At 50.6% G+C, this 17,118-nt stretch overlaps 1 protein-coding gene across 4 annotated transcripts; it reads right to left on the reverse strand.

The window, feature by feature from the left end:
- Window positions 1-526: 526 nt before the first annotated feature.
- Window positions 527-15,930, reverse strand: TBC1D20 (TBC1 domain family member 20). 4 transcript variants are annotated; one of them, XM_030533737.1, is made up of 8 exons: window positions 15,839-15,930; window positions 11,648-11,833; window positions 10,429-10,509; window positions 8,791-8,977; window positions 7,639-7,740; window positions 6,398-6,539; window positions 5,324-5,508; window positions 527-4,138 (listed from the first exon to the last, which is right to left on the reverse strand). In XM_030533737.1, exons 1-8 carry the CDS (start codon window positions 15,879-15,881, stop codon window positions 3,883-3,885), a joined length of 1,182 nt encoding a protein of 393 aa, XP_030389597.1. In that variant the 5' UTR covers window positions 15,882-15,930; the 3' UTR covers window positions 527-3,882. The 4 variants fall into 4 exon arrangements, with proteins under 4 accessions (XP_030389597.1, XP_030389599.1, XP_030389598.1 ...); XM_030533739.1 differs by lacking the exon at window positions 15,839-15,930 and adding an exon at window positions 14,430-14,601; XM_030533738.1 differs by lacking the exon at window positions 15,839-15,930 and adding an exon at window positions 13,508-13,865.
- Window positions 15,931-17,118: the final 1,188 nt, after the last annotated feature.

The raw sequence follows: 17,118 nt of genomic DNA on the forward strand, positions 1-17,118 counted from the left end.
AGTAAACAGCCTCCTGCTACCTGAAACCCATCATGGAACAGGGGAGAGGCACGCCAGCAGTGTCTGCAGGGCTCAGCAGAGCATGGGGGAAGGGCTGCTAATGAACTCAAACCCAGCTGTAGATGGTGCTGCCAGGCTGGGGTCAATGGGTGCCCTTCAGTCTCATTTTGAGGTGGCTAAGTGACATGGGCAACATGCACAGAACCTCTGACCACGGCACTAAATGCATTTCAGCCTCTCCCTGCTCACCCACCCCTTCTCTCATCCTTTCGCCTTCCTCAGTTCAGAAGTGAACCTGTGGCAAATAGGGAACTAGAAACAATGAAGTTCCTTGAGCAGCAACACATCTGAGTCGGTGGCAGAGCTGGAAACAAGAACCACGGGATGACTCACTCACTGCACAGCACAACCAGCACCAGGCTCGGGGGAGACAGAAAAGCCAATTTTGGACCACACAAGCTGCAAGTCACGTGCCTGGGAGGCCAGGAGACCTGCTAGCATGGAAGCGCACTCACACTAGGGGAGATACGTGGTAACCGGGTATTGCTGTTTATTTTACACAGTTCTGTACAAACCAGCATTTACACGTGTATACAAGTCCTTATACAGAGTAAACCACCTGAAGAGAACAGTGTCTTTCAGCAGGGCCATCCTGGCCTCCTCCGTGAAGGTGTGAAAAGAGAATTAAACTGTTGCATTCCTGCAGAGCCTGAGTGGAGGCCAAGCACACCTACTGCCAGTCTCCAGGGACCCTCAGCCACAGCAGGGTACTGAAGGCGCAGTAACCCCTCCAGGCGGGAATGAGTTTACACATGGGCTGGAAACCGCTCTGAGCGTGTAAGGCAGGGGTTCACACTTAGGTGTGGAAAGTGTTGACTGGATCCCCAAGCTGTGCTGGTTTCCAGCAGCATCTCCAGGCTACCTGCTAGGCCTTTTGATCTGTACATGCAAAGGGAAATCACACAGTACACACAACACTCAGCACCACAACAGGTCCCTGCAATGGCACCTTCTGTTGCTTTAGGCATATGGAAGGCAGGCAGGGATGTTTGTGTTTTTCCCTCAGGAGTCAGTAACATCAAGTCTCCTCTTCCCTGTGTGTGGTGGAGGACCAGAGAGCTGGAACAGGCACTGGCAGCCTGTAACTGACGAACGGGCAGAGGGTTTCAATCTTTAACAAACGTTTTTCCTGCCAACTGCGTCTGGTGTTGGAGCTAGAGCTGTTGACAGGAAAAACAATGTTAAAAGCCGACTATACCTCTCAACGGCTCAGTATTTGCTCCTCGACCTTTGTGATATCAATCCTACCAACTCTCTAGTTGCCCTGCATTTGATAAGCAAAGGCAGGTGAGACAAGACCTGAATTTCTAATGTTTAAAAAAGAAAAAAAGATTTTCAGCTGATGGTGGGAACTCCTTTCCAGCTACCTTTACACAACAGAAAAGGCCAACCCCCCCACCCGCCGTATTTTAATTGTAGAGGTCAGGCAGGAGTTGCAGAAACCCCTGAATTAGGAGCATAAACCCCACTGAATGGGACTTGTACTTCCAACTCATCTAAGTGCTTTGGAAAAATCCTCTCACACACTCCCTCTCCTCTTAATTCCCTGCCTGGGCCTATCACAAACCACACCAAGTTAAACAAGGGCCAAACACTGCAGAAAGGCTCAGCCCTTTTGGTAGCTATATAGGAAAGTATCTTCTGTCTCAATGAGATCAACTGCAAGTATCCAAGGTGCCCCTGATAGAACCAGGGTCCTGGGTTTGTATTTAGGCAAGGAAGGTAAACCATGTGAGCAAATAACCCCGGGCTGAGTGCCCTCCTCTTCTAGCAGTGGTTTGTTTTTTATAAATAAAGTGCTTCATTTAACAGCTCTCCTCATACCCCCAACTCCATTTATTGCTACACAGAGGATGCCACCAGCAACTTCCCATTGGTTGGGCTGCCCACTCCCATGCAGCTGCAAATTGACAATACCTTTTACACATGCAGCATGTTAGATGACAGGCTGGCTAAGGGGAAGAGTGACTGCTTGAGTGGAAACAACCTGATCAGTGACTAGCCAGATGTCACTAGAAAGCAAGGTGCCCACAAAGAGGGGCCAGCAACAGAAAGGGGAATGGTGCAAATTTCCTTTTTTTTTTTGGTTTGTTGAATCAAAACATACCACAGACATCAGCCACTGCAGAAGCAAAGGGCAGTTTGCTCAGAGCCCTGCTCCCATCCGAGAAAGTTATGCTTGTATATAGGTGAACACTGCTATGTTATCTAGGCACTGTTACTTCCTTATGCTGCAGTTCTGAATGGCATGGTGCCTTCAGGACTGACAGCACAGTCAGAGTAATTCAGATATAAAATTGACTGCATTAAGAATGAATAAAAGGCTCTAAATTACTGCAGGGCACAAAGCTCTAGTATATTCAGATTTCTTTAACTCTTCAACCAATACCTAATTTCTAGGTGTGTAACTGCTGGAAACGGGGACAGATGGCATTGGGTGGGATGCGGCAGGGGACAGTCAGTCACCTGGGAAGCAGTGGGGCAGGGTAAGGGCACTTGTGGGAGGGGTTAGCAGCAGTGAGGAGGAGGTAGAGATGTGTAGTGTCTCTTGGCTTAGTTTAAGTTAGACAGTACTAGGTGCCTGGAGGTTTTTGGGCTAGGAGGAGGAGAAGCTGGCAGCAGATCTGGTGAGCAGCTGGGCTCTAGGCACCTGGGGTCAATTTCTGGAAAAGTCACTCAGCTGCAGCATTTTAAGGGTTGATGCGAAAGTCTGAATGGTTAGTTGGATAGACATTTTAAAGGGGCTTCCAATGGCAATGGCTTCTGTCCTGCCACAAGCTATTCTGCATGGTGGAAAGATTCTTTTTTTTATTTCAAAGGCTGTGTTTAAAAGTGAGCAATTGAAATGGCTTCTCTAGGTGTGGTACCAGGAGCTGGTGTGGCCGGGCAAGTAACTGTTCACACCTGGCACAAATCATTCACACTCAGCCGTCTTATCTTGCTGAACTGAAAGAACCGACTAGCTTACTACCAGTCCAGCTGGTGTGGCTGGCTGAGAGCTGACCTCTCTCCAGCAGACCAGAAAAAGCCCACAGATGTTCCCTCCTGTAAACATACCAGACTGGGGAGATTAGGACACTAACTTAACTCATGCAGTTATACAGTGGTGATAACCTTGAACCCTAGTGTTAGTCAAGGGGGTCTATTCCCAGGAGAGGAATTTGCAAAGAGGGCTCTGCTCTACTAAAACATTGCCTGCAGAGCAAGAAAAAGATCCGAGTGTTGGTAAGACCCTGACTCTGCAGAAACCGGAGTGCTCTGAGGGAGGGCAGAAAGGGATGCTATGGGAATCTGAAAGCTACTTACACCGTTTGTCAGGAGTTTAACCTCCCCTCAAACCCACTGAGTTCCCAGACTGATTCCTGGTGCAGATGTGACCGCTCATCTACCTGAAAATATTTAGTCATTTCCTCTCCTGTTACACTCTGGGGGGAGAACATCAGAGTGCTTCAAGAGATCGACACACACAGAGCTCTGCAGGTGTCCAGCCACTGGGTGTGAAACCTGACCCGCCAGGCTGTTCCATACACAGCCAGCTCAGGAAGCGTTCGCTTCTAATTCCTCAGAGTAAGAGGGGAGGAGTTTCCTTGCTGCTCAGGGAGACAAGAACAAGGTGAGCATCCTCATATGGTGAGCACTATTGCTGGGCCAGTCCTCCTCCACCTTGGAGACAAAGGCAGGTCGTGTTATGGAGAGCAGCAGGACTAGAAAACTCTCTATGCCAGGCATTTTTAGACAAGTCCTTTCAATAAAGGAAACACCGGCCTCTCCTGTCATGGCAGGACATGATCTTTAAAGTGGCAGGGCACCATTCTCCCTCCATCAGGGGAAAATCTGCAGTTCAAACTTGGGTGCCCATTCTAGGGCACTCTTCACCACGGCAAGAGCAGCTGCCCCCAGTGCCACCGTCAGCCCCATCACTGCCAGCTTGACAAAGCGATTGGTCCTTGGTTTTGTCAAGATGGATTTTGTCCGTTCCTCCACTCGGAGCCGGTCTCTGATGCGCTGTCGCAGCACAGTGTCTGGTCTCTGCTGGGCTGAAGCCAACTCAAAGTCTTTAAAGGTGGAAGCAGCGGTCCTGCAAGTGAAGAGACAGAAATAAACAGAAAAGGAGCTGAATGGGTCCTTGTGCACTCAGACACCCTTAGCCCATGGAAAGCTGCTCCAAGCAGGATGAGCATTGCTCAGCATACTCCACCCTGCTGGCTGAATGAGAGCGATGAAGGAGCAGGGACTGCGAACCTATGCTGTCCTGAAAGCAACTAACTGAAGTGCAAAGAGCAATGCTGGTAAAAACCACTGCTCCACAAGATACTGCCAACGCCACAGGGACAAAACCAGAGGGCAAGTGACTGCAAAGGATGGAAACTGGTGTTCCAGACAGAACCCAAGAGAGACATTTGTCATGGAAAAGCAGCACTCTGGAGTAGTGAGGCCCTTTCAGCTTTGCTGGTTTGATTAGGCATGAGCAGAGCATGGCTAACACTTGAAAATAGTTAATGGAGGGTAGGTCCCTCAATGGCTCTTAGCCAGGCTGGGCAGGGATGATGTCCCGAGCCTCTGTTTGCCTGAAGCTGGAAATGGGCGACAGGGGATGGATCACTTGGTGGTTCCCTGTTCTGTTCATTCCCTCAGGGGGAAACCTGACATTGGCTACGGGACAGGACACTGGGCTGGATGGACCTTTGGTCTGACCCAGTATGGCCGTTCTTATGTTAGTCAGCCCCTAAGTACTGTTCTGCTGGTGTTGTATCCACCAGCCTCGAGAACAGTCCATCCAACAAAGTGAGAGTATCATCTTAATACCACATTGAAACAAAGCTCTGTTATCCTGACCAAGCGCTACGGAGTTTGGATTTGTGTGGGGACCAAATGGCAGAGAGGAGCTTGGGCTTTTGGACCCCAAGACGAGGAATCCCAGCCCACAGAAGGAATGGATCCAGCAGGCAAGGGGCAGCACAGTGAGTGCCAAGGGAGCAAGGAAGCTGTCAGGGAGTTTGTGCAGAAGAGGAAAAGGCAGAGCCTGATGGAATGAGCCAACCTACATGGCTTGGTTTTCTTTTGAAGAGCTGTGACCAGGTGAAACGGAACATTCTGCCTGCCCAGGTCAGAAGGAGGAGGATTTAAAGCACATGCTCTGATCCCAGTCATACTCCATTCCTGCAAGCTCTTTCTGAGATGGACACTGGGCTCCCCTCCTGAGCTGCGCTAATGCTGCGTGCTGGGAGTCGAACAGCGAAAACGCATGCTATCTGGCACTCACCTCTCAGCACGCTGCTGTGCTGCCTTCCTGGCAAGCTCCGATGGAGGAAACTGGACGAAGAGATCCCCAGCTCTGCTAATCAGGGTCTCATAGGGAAGGTCCTGTGGGATCTGGGACAAGAGATGGTGGACAGAGGCCATGTCGCATTCGCAGTCCAGAACCTCCTGCTCCCGATACAAGACGATCTGCAAAGGGAAGGAAGCAGCAGCTCAGTGCTCTGGAGTAGAATGGTGCCCTTTCTGTTTTCATTCATGACTGCTGCCTCTAGTGCCTGGAAGGAACTTGGCCTGCCATGAAAAGGGACTGCCCCCCCACCCCCACCAGTTCTTAATGAATTCCAGGATCCAGCCTGGAGGTGCATATTAGAACATCACACTCCTGGGTGAGGAGACATAGTAAGTTCCCTCAGCTGCTCTGAAGCCATGAAAAGCTCCTGCCGGAGGTGCTGTGGCTTTGAGAGCAGTCCAAGACTCCTGATCAGGCCCAGTCAGTGTCTGAACAAGGCACCCTGGGGTGAAACTGCTTTAGAAGCGACATGTGTTTAGGTGGCACTCACATAAATGGCACATGGACAGAAATCAGAAACCTGCTTGCAACCAAGCCCTTATTGTAAATAATGCCTTGGTAAGTCTCCATCTCAAATTGCAGTGCCAATGCCGAGAAAAAGAATTCCAGTCAGTATCGCACCCAGGGTCTGCCCAACACAGTCACTCATTGCTGTAGTATGAAACAACAGGCTTAAATTTGCTGTATGTCCTGCCTCCCTCTTAGCCACATGGTGCAGCCATGACGACTGCCCTGTATGGGAACAGCAGGAAGGTGAATACAGCTGGGATTCCACACCCAGGGTTCAGAGATCAGGGCAGTGGGCAAAGAGGGACATGTGATGTTCTTCACTAAAAACACAGTGAACTCACTAAACCCCATTCCCTCGGAAAGGGCTTTTGGTACACCTGACACTCTGGATGGAACACAGTCAGAAGCCAGTGCTGTATTCACTAGCCTCAGCTGTATAACTGTTAATGGTGCACACTGGTTCCCTTCCGTTATAAAGTCACACCAGCTGATACTGACCACAGCAGCGAAGTAAATGGGCATCAGTGGGTGACATGCCAGGAAGAAGTCATACAATCGCACCACATGGCGGAAGTCAGCCAGGACATGCCCAAACCAGGTGATCAGCCAACTGAGTGCAAAGATGGTCCCCACTTCAGCACTGTGCAAACAGAAAACACCCAATCAGACAGCTCATCTGCTACCAGAATCTCCTTGGCCACACCTCTCCAGTGTGGGTAAAAGTACCTTCTGGTGATCCCTTAATGCCAGGGGTTCCTCCATTTCTGGTAAGGGACAGGCCATTGGTCATCAGTGATGAGAGGTTAGGGCCCAGCCCACCACTGTAACTGCGTTTCCCTCCCCATGACAGACAGATGCTACCACTATGGAAATGCACAGTAACTGCACCACATACACTCAGGTCTTGGAATATCACCCGTAGCCGAGGATTCCCTCAGTTCCCAGATCACCACCGTGTGGAAGCGGTTCATTCAGAGAGGACACAGTTCCATCACAAAGGTCGGGAGCTTGACCCTGGAATCTCTCTTCAGAAGGGTTTTAAAGACAGTGATGTGTGCTACACCCGCGTATAGCAAACTGCACGGTACGCGTTACAACCCTTCCAGCAGGGCTCCCCACCCTGAAGAGTTACCAGCCCCTGGGAGTCTGCCGCCAACCTCACTACAGAGATATTGCTAGCGCAATGAGCAGCGCAGCCATGGGGCTAGTGGACAAAGGACTCTGAACAGAAGTTTCCCACCTCTGCTTTTCTCTGGATAGGTCCCCTGTTTTCAACCCACTGCCATTTTTGAAAGATGCCCCAATTATCCTCAGGGCCAATGATAAACTGCAGAGGAGATGTCTCAGCACCCACAGAACTATACAAATGAGGCAATCAGAACTGACTAATTAGAACTGTGTCCCACACCAGCTGCTAATCATTTTGTCATGCAAGCACAGACGATAAGGAGCCAGGGTGGTGATGCCACAGTATGAACCAGCCCTCAAGACACAGTGTAATGGCTTCAAAAGCAAGGGGCACCTAGGCTGCCGGAAAACCAAGGGCCACAAGAGTTTCCTCATTTATCAGCAGTGGGGCCACAGCTCCACTTTGAGGAAAGCACCGCTGTGCTGCGCAGGTCCTGAACCAGCTGAGCCACACAGTGCCTTGGAATAACACCAGAAGAACGGCAGGGCTTGGCTGGGAGCTGCTGCTGGGCCCCGTGAGAAAGGGAAAGGTTTGGTGAATCTTGACGTACCTTTGCATGAAGTCATGGAGTTCAGGGTTCACCTGGTCTATAATGAGCATCAGGTAATTTAAAATGTGCTTGGTGTTGTCCATTGTTGGGTCCATAAAATCCCTGCCATGAGACAAGCAAAAGCTTCATCAGGCAACAATGTCATTCTGGTCACATTCACCACCATGGGTGCACAACACAGCAAATCAGAAGTTAAGACACACTTGCAACCTAACTGACCGCTGGGGTGGGACTGTCCCTACTACTGCATCTCAGAGGTTTTGACCCTGCTGCATTCCACCCCTTCCTGAGGTCAGCCTTACAACAAGGAGTCAGAAAAGAGCCAGGGACTCTGCCCTAGCACACCCTCTTCCCCGCAACAGCCACCTACCATTAGCAGTAACAACTAACTGCTGGTCTACACACAACCTTGCACTGAAATTACAGCACTGATTTTATTCACACCTTTTGCTATGTCCGTGCACACCTGAGTGTGGACAAGCCCAGAGTTAGGAAAATAACATTAGCATAACCCCAACGCCTTCCCAGGGCCAAGGGTTGTAGCCAACAGCTCCCCACTGAAGGACTGGAGAAGACTCCCTTCAAAACCAGTCCCACTGGCCAGAGGCTGACTTCCAGCTTGACTGACACACACAACTCACTCAGACTCAGATTCTCCCATGGTACCTGGCCATGCTCACTGCTGAGCAGGTCCAGGACAGCCTATTGCACTGCATGAAGTGGGCCATTGTGTTAGGCCACGCTGGGGGAAGCCCTGGACGTGACAATGAAACAGGCAGTCCCAGGAGGAGCTATGAAGTGGATTTTTAAGCTGCAGAGGCAATGCATTCCACGCTGACATTAGAACAACCAGCCTCAGTTCAGCTGTGCCCTCGATATGGCTCTCTGTGAAGCCATGTCATTACCACTGCAGTTTCATAGCAGCCCAGGGCCTTGTTAGCACTGTTGGCTAAAGCAGCCAGTCCAGTCATGCTTTGCTTTTTGGGCTCTAGGGGCTTCTTTGTTTTCCCTACATTTCCAGACTCTTCCCTATGTGAATGGCAGGAAAGGCTTCTCCTCCACAACATGCGGCTTCTGACAGGGAAGGCAGGCAGGAAGCTCCTTGTCACCCCACTCTGCAGGAGACATGCCACGCATGCCCAGCTGAAGTACCTGAGGTGGTGGGTCGAAAGCTTTTCCACAAGAGCAGTCGCCAGTCTCTCCCCCACGACCAGCAGAAAAGTGACCACAATGTCATGGTAGCCCTGGTAGTAGTGCAGCTGGGGGTTGCGCTGTAAAACCTGCAGGATGATGTCGATCAGTTCTTCCTGGAGTCCTTCCCTCTGCTCATCTGGCATCCCTGTGGGGACAGCAGCAGATGGGTCTAGTACAAGGCTGAGTCAGAGACCTGACAAGGTACCTGCCACATACTGCGTCAGTCAACCCACAGAATCCCAGGAGCAGTCTAATCAGCTGTGTCATGCAGAGACAGCCACAATCTCAATGTCCTGACAACTGTCAACAAACCCTAACTGAGAGTGGGGCATGGTGCTGTGGCCTGAGCATGGGACTAGAAACCAGCAACTCCTGGATATTAATAGTCACTTTGCAAGGATGGGGTGGATCTGCTAGTATTTGTAAAACATCTTGAAGGCTAAATTACATTCCATGCCTGTAAGTGCTGAGAATTTTAATTATTTTTAATATTCCAGAAGTGCTAATTAAACTAATCCCCTTTCATGGAAACTGTGCTGAGTTTGCAAAGCTCACAGAAGCCACTGCACTGCCCACGTATAGAGAGGTTTCTTCTGCCCACTGACAGAAAGCATCTTTGGAACAGAATGCTACGTGTAGAGAAAACTGTATCCACCTTTTGCCAGGACTCCTTTAAGTAGATACAGTGCCCTATGGCAGAACAAGCTTTACAAAATCCCAAGCAAGGTTCTGACAACACAAAGATCTCTTTTTTTTTTGTCTTATGAATTCTAAGCATTGTCAGAATATGGCCGTTCAAAAGCAATATGGGGTTAGCAGAACCTCGAGCAACAGGGATCTGCATGGTATCCACAACATACTGATGATCTGAATATACTGACTGTTTATACAAAGGAAAAAAGCAAGCAGTGAAAAGCAGTTTCTGCCCAGGAGCAACAAACAGCTGCTCTGCAAAGTCAGATAACTGCTAGTGTAAAAGGGTTTATAAATAGCACCAAGCACCAACCAACCATATAAACTAAGAAAAACAAGGAGGTTTTGTTATTATATGTTGAGAGCTGTTATACATTGGTGCATGAGAGTCACTGGAAGGAGCAATGATTAAAAAAACCAAAATCCAAGTAAATCATTCGTGAACTCAGGCTCCTAACCCAGACATGTTTCAGCCCAGGATACATGTAGGAAAATGGTAAACCCCTTCAACGCCATACATGAGTTTGTCGCATCCTATGAACAGCAGCAGAATGGCCAGGGATGGTAATATCTGAGTCAGGCCTCTCTAGGTACAGGGCGAGTTTTAACTGTACCAGATGGGCTGGCAGAATGAATCAGCAAGTTAAGGGTGAGAATTTAGTGTGGAAAGAACATGTTGAAAAACAGCTGCAGTGCAAGCCTGCAACCATATCTGAAAAGGGTGTTGCTGCAAACAGATCGGAAAGCCCTTTCCAGAAGACTCCATTTCTACGGGCCCCTGGAGTGTTGGTCCTGCAGATCTGCTGTGGCCCCTGAAGTGAGATGTATCACATGGACATGTGGGGACAGGGAACTCCTGGTTCACATGAAGCTTCCCTACTATAAACAGGAAGACCATCTCACCGGGTGGGAAGCGGCGCAGGGATCGCCTCACATCCAGTAACACCTGCTGGTAGTCTTCATTGTCCTCTCGCAGCTCCTGTCCTGATGCAGAAAGAAGAGCATTACAAACCCACCCAGGTCACTGAGTAGCATACAGAGTGCATTAGAGGGAGCTGGTTCATAGAAGGACTCTGCACAAGTCAAGGGCATGAAATTTAGGCCCCAAACTGTTCAAGTCCCCAATTTTAGATCCCCATTTTCACTTGTTACACGTGAGTCCAGTACTGCCATACATTCTGGCAGTGTCAATACCAATTTATGACATTCCAGTGCCAGAAAACAGGACACTAATTTCTTTGCTACAAACATCATTTTGAGATCCTTACATCATCATCTTTCCTTTGTCCTTTGGCATAAGTCTTTGCCCCATTACCATACCACTGGAGTAAGGCAGAATATAGCTCTAAGACACTATGTAGGGGTAGAGGCAACACCACACAGTTTAATAAACAGAAATTAAGTGAAATTAAGCATGGGTAGCTAAGATATTTATACACAAGTCTCCTGCAGCTCTGCACTTTTAATGTAACCCTTGCTACTCAAGGACAACCAGGAATGCACACTTTGAACATTCTGCTCACAAAAACCCCATCTTACCCTCTGGGAGCTGTGGAAGTAAAAACCACTGCATATGGAACTCCTCCAGGTGGGCGTGTCACTAGAAAGCAAATTTTCCCTGCCTCAGATGCAACTTATTCTACATACAAGCTTCAATTTACAGAAATTTGGGCACCGATTCACCCATGCCGAGGACAGGAACCTCCATTTAGTATTCAGTAAAGCCAAGCTTCCATTCACGATAAAGGCAATTAAACTAGATATGTTTGCAACATGGCAGCTTTTTGCTACTGGTTAACGTGCATTTTGCAAACAAATTACACCAGACTGCACCAGCTGTGTTCCAAACATGCTTACTTCCATCAATGTGGCCCAAAAGTAAGAGGGCTTTTGCAGTGCAATGGAAAAATAAAAAATTCAGGTTGTTCCTGGATCTGCTATTCATATAATTAAATATGCAACGCAGGTGAAACCATGGGAATCATTCTGCACCACAAGTATGATTCTCAAGCAAGTGCAATGGAAAAGGCATCTCAATTTACATGAAGAAAATGCAAGTTATAAACAGCCCAAAGATCACTAGAGTTTTTCCCAAAGCAGCAATGAAAGGGCTTCTCTGTACCTGGAGCAGGAGGCAGATCATCCATCTTCACATTGAGAAGCTTTGGCCATACTTTGCAACGAATCTCATCGGTCAGGAGACCCCCTTCACTGATCGCCATTCGTCTGAGTGCAGCCACATCAATGGGATCGGTGTTCAGGGCCTGACAAATCTCAGTTACTTTCCTTTTCTTCTTAGAATTATACTCTGCAAGAGGAACAAAAAATAAAGGGTCAGGATTACAGCTATTGTCCAGCATGCAAAACGAAGGCACAGACTGGATTAGCTCACAGATGCAAAGATCATGTAAAAAAAATTGATTGAAAAAACATGTTGGGTTACCCCAGCTAGAGATGGGAGAGGCCTAGGAGATTATTCACTCTGCTACCCCTGCAGGGCAGATGATATATGACTTATCACTGGATACCAAGAATCTTCACCAAAGGCCAAGCATAACAACGGCACTTTCACCACTTAAAGTGTCAACTCCGCTACCCTGCTTCCAGCTCTGCAATTCCTTCACACCCTGTGAGATGTCACTGGAATATAGGCTCCTGTTCTTCAGATGACATATGAATTCTGAAGTGTCAGAGAAGCAATTACTAATGTTCTACAGGATCCCTTGTCCTTCAATTCTAATGTCAACAGAACTGCCACTGCACCTGACCCAGTAGTTACTATTCAGGGCCACTCTGCAACTGTTTGTCTTCCACCGCTGGGATGGCTCAGCTTCCAGCTCAAGTGTTTCATAAGACTGGTACTCTGAATTCCTACTGGCTGGCAGCTAGACTCTAGTATTGCTGATCTGAGCTTACCCCAAATCAGTACCTAGAAATATCACGTAACTGAACATTTCCCCAATGCTGCCATATGTGCACAGGAGCATTTACATTAGAATTATACTCAATTTCCATACAGATCATACCTACCCACCCCTCCGGAGTGTTGCAAGAATATGCCAATTAATATTTGTAAAGAGATGTCAGGGCTAAGTACTGTCAAGCAAACATATCATGATGCCTTTATAGGACATTTGATTTTTAGGGACATTAGGTAGGGAAAAGAATGACACACACAATGCATGTAGTGAACTGCCTGTTAACAGGTTAAAGGCATGATACAGGATACAGAAATATTTCCTTAGAGCAGATTCCAGCATGGCCATATTTGCAGTGGGTTACTTGCCAGCACTATGCTATATGTGGGAAAAGAAAGGCAGCTGAGAATCAGCTGATTTCCATATCCTTTGGCAGCAAAATCCTTCAGGACACCTGAAGGTTCTGTTTGAGAGCCATAGTTCCAGTGAGTAAAATGAGAGAGTACATCTAGCCTGCCTTCAAGAGCTTTTCAAAATAGATCATGTTTGTGTGACTTTCAGTCTAAACCCCCCTCTCACCACCTATTATATCACCCCTTTGATTTGAACTGCATCAAACTGGTACTAAGTCAGTCTGGATGGGATTTTTTGGGGGATGGACTAAAACTGGCCTAATGGAGATAACTGTTGGTTTTCCCACCATGCTTTCACTCACTGCAGTTTACAGCAACCCTCTGAACATTGGATATCAGAAGTGTTTCCTCCCCACTGCTCTTGCACCCTTGTCTGCTATCAGAGAGTTGCTCCTGGGTGCTCAGTTTACAGCGTTATGTTCTGAATGAAAGAAATGAACAGGATGACAGGCTTTTCAAAGACTTACAAACAAGTCAGTAGCTCAAGTGGCGTATGATACCCATCTAAACATCATCCCTTTCAAAACTCATTTTGTATAGCTTGTTTTTCAATCAAGATGTAGTTCTGTTAGGTTTTGATAGGTTCACAACTCCCTCTTAAGAAACAAGTCACCTGATGCCAGTAAACAGAGAAAGTTATCAAAACCTCACCCAGTAATTCTCCTCCCTGCTGCATACCAAGGTGTTAGTGTGTGAACAGAAGTTACCTCCTTTCTACTCAGCTCCTGCCTACTGAAGTCAAGCTGTAATGTCAACACAAAAACCAGATTGACACACAGTGAATGAATCAGGAAGGAGAGAAAGCGCAGAGAATTTAGGAAGCAACACCTAGGAAAGAAAATATATGCTGCACTGGCCTCCCCCACATTACATTATTTTTAAAGTTTACCAGCTTGAAAATTGAGAACTGTTGTGTGGGGGTGGAAAGAACATGTTTTCAAACATGTTTTTGATCCACCAACAATTTCTACAGTCCCTAGCAAGTATCAATCACCACCACCTTCTCTGAGGACTTGGCTACACTCGAAACTCCAAAGCACTGCTGCGGGAGCGCTCCCATGGCAGCGCTTTGAAGTGCGAGTGTGGTCATGGTGCCAGTGCCGGGAGAGAGCTCTCCCAGCGCTGCACGTACTCCACCTCCCTGTGGGGATTAGCTCCCAGCGCTGGGGCACTGTTTACACTGGCGCTTTGCAGCGCTGTAACTTGCTGCGCTCAGGGCTGTGTTTTTTCACACCCCTGAGAGAGAAAGTTGCAGCGCTGTAAAGCGCCAGTGTAGCCAAGGCCTGAGAGAAATGTGCAGCCAAAGGGATAAGGTAGGTTTTGCTACACAAGTAATTCCAAGTCCTCCATAAAATAAGGCTCAGCTGGATTTTGTTTATGTCCAGGACTAAAGGTGGAGCTCAAAGCCCTTGACAGGTGCTCTTTTACACAGCGGTACAAATAGAAAGCTACAGAAATAAAAAAACCCAAAGATGCAGATGATCACCTAGGATGCTAAAGGGCTATACAGAGATGGGCACCTGTACCAGTGTCTGATTTCACTTGTTACAAATACTCTTGGAGGGTAACAAACCCTTTGCCTGGGTCATCAGTGATGTAGGTTCTGCTCCAGACTTGCCTACCCATGGGCAGCGGCTTTAGGATACACCGTTCAAGAGCCCCCTACGCACTGCAAGGACAGCTCCCGACAGGAGCATTCAAGGCGGTAAACAACTAACAAATCCCTTGGCGGTTCCTGGCGGCCCTGGGGGTTACTGCCAGGGGAGCGCGGCTGGCGTGTCACTGCGCCACGGCCAGGCCAGGCCAGGCCAGGCCGCCCTCCGGCTCGCTTTGCAGGCGCCCAGCAGGGCCCCGCCAGGGCAGACGCGCCCGGTGTTGCTGTTCGAACAAGCCAGGGAGAGAACCGCCGCTGCGGCCCAGCGTGCAGAGTGAGAGGCGGCGGTCGCTACCTGGTCCCGGCGGGGCAATGGGGAGGGCCGGGGGCCAGGCCCGCTACAGACCCCCCGAAACGGGGAACAAGCCGCCGAACCGTCGGCCCCGGGGGTAGGGAAGCTCGTTTGTACGGGAGTAGAGTCCGGCCGAGTTCCGGGGCTTCAGGGAGCCCCAGCGTCGGGGCCGGGCCAGGGGAGCACCGAGACAGGCGGCGGGGGCGGCCGGGCCGGGTCAGGCCAGTCAGCTGGGGGGGTGGGGTGCGAGGCCGGGCGGCGGGGGCCGGGCCGGAATAACACCGACACAGGCGGTGGGGGCCAGGCCGGGCCGGGTCAGGCAGTAGGAGAGGAGATAGGCGGCGGGGGCCGGGCCGGAATAACACCGACACAGGCGGTGGGGGTGGGGGCCGGGCCGGGCCGGGCCGGGCCAGGTAGTAGGAGAGGAGATAGGCGGCAGGGGGAGGGGGGGAGTAACACCGAGACAGGGGGCGGGGCCGGGCCGGGTCAGGCGGCGGGGGGGCAGGGCCGGGTCAGGCGGCGGGGGCGCGAGGCCGGGCGGCGGTGGCCGAGGTAGGCAGTGGGGGCAGGGCTGGGCCGGGCCAGGTAGTAGGAGAGGAGATGGGAGGGGGGGAGTAACACCGAGACAGGCGGCGGGGCCGGGCCGGGCCGGGTCGGGTCAGGCGGCGGGGGCGCGAGGCCGGGCGGCGGGGACCGAGGTAGGCAGTGGGGGCAGGGCTGGGCCGGGCCAGGTAGTAGGAGAGGAGATGGGAGGGGGGGAGTAACACCGAGACAGGCGGCGGGGCCGGGCCGGGCCGGGTCGGGTCAGGCGGCGGGGGCGCGAGGCCGGGCGGCGGGGACCGAGGTAGGCAGTGGGGGCAGGGCAGGGCCGGGCCGGGTCAGGCAGCGGGTGCGAAGCCGGGCGGCGGGGCCGGACCCCCAGCGGCGCCAGGCAGGGCCCCGGGGGCTGCTGGGACACGGGCGCTCCGGAGGGGCGGGGCTTGCAGAGACCCTCCCCCCAGGCCGGGGCCGCGCGCGGGGCCCAGCCCCCCAGTACCGTGCGGCGCGATACCGTCCGGCGGCGGCCTGCGCAGGGACATGGGCTCCGGGCGCCCGAGCGCATCCCGGGCGGGCGGGGCCCGGCTCCGCTTCCTCCGCTAGCGGCGCGCGGCCGCCTACGTCACCGCGCCGAGCGCTTGCGCATGAGGCTCCCGTCCCGTGACCAGGGCGGAAGAGGCCAGTAGAAACCACTGCGCGTGCGCCTGAGAGAGTCCTGCCTGCGCGCGCCTGGGACACGTGGCTGTGAGCAAATCGGTGCAGGGCGCGGGGCCGGGGGGCAGCGCGTCAGGTACCGCAGCAAGCCTGTCCCCCCCCGGGCAAAGGCGGGACCTGCCCGCTTGTCTGCGCGGAGAACTCGCTCCGGCCAAAGGAAAAAATGGCCGGACTGGCACTAACAGAACCATGTCTGCGCTTTATGGAGCAGCGACTGGGCCCCTAGAAGCAAGCTGGTAAGATTGCTTCATTCCCCAGTAAAGGAATGTGAACGTTCAGAGTGTCTCGGAAAGAGTTTCGGCAACATCAGAAGTCCTAAGGAGAGCCCACCACCCTAAAGCACCAAATATGGGAAGAGGACAAAGCTGATCACATTTAGGACATCGTATAGGGATGCCACCAACATGCCTTCCACATCAAGTAAAGTCCACATGGACACCACCTGCAAAGAGAGAGGGTGACCCAGAGAAAGAAGCCAAATCCATCAGCTGACACTCAGAAGGGCTCCTCTCTACGGTGCAAACAAAGATGAAAATAAGCAAATTGACCATCAATGATACTGTACCAGAACAGCTGTCACAAGTAGTTGTACTAAGATCTTGTCTGAGAGACATACAGCAAAGCTAGCCAGCCACCCTGGAGTTTTTTTTACTTCTAATTTGCTTTTAATTTTTTTCCTCCCTTCTCACATTTTTTCCCCTACATTTCAGGCCCCGTTTAATAGTATCATTCATTTACATAGCACCTCATCCACTAACACCACTTTACAAAAGGGAGTTCTTGCAGGTATGGACTTTCTTCAGTGTGTATTTGTACAGCTTCTGGCACAATTAGGCCCTGATCATCTCTAGGGATCTTCTTGGTGTTAAAGACAAACTTTGAGATTGCATCACTTGCCATTTAAATGCAGCCAGATCTGGGTTGTAATGTGACAACTATTTAGCAGCACACCAGTAGTTTAGGCCAGGAATTAAATACCCGATCACCAGAAGCTCAACATTTGCTTTGCAAGACAAAGATCCCTTTTCAGTTAACTACATATCCTCCATCACATTGCTTGTGCTC

This window comes from Gopherus evgoodei, chromosome 14 (assembly GCF_007399415.2).
Source record: "Gopherus evgoodei ecotype Sinaloan lineage chromosome 14, rGopEvg1_v1.p, whole genome shotgun sequence".
In the NCBI taxonomy this organism is placed as follows: domain Eukaryota; kingdom Metazoa; phylum Chordata; order Testudines; family Testudinidae; genus Gopherus; species Gopherus evgoodei.

Coding starts and splice junctions, on each gene's coding strand:
- TBC1D20 (XM_030533735.1), bottom strand. CDS start 11,885: ATGCTGGACAATAGCTGTAATCCTGACCCTTTATTTTTTGTTCCTCTT. Junction 8,978..10,428: donor CCTGCGCCGCTTCCCACCCG/GTGAGATGGTCT, acceptor CTGTCCCCACAG/GGATGCCAGATGAGCAGAGG. Junction 4,139..5,323: donor GCACAGCAGCGTGCTGAGAG/GTGAGTGCCAGA, acceptor CTTCACTTGCAG/GACCGCTGCTTCCACCTTTA.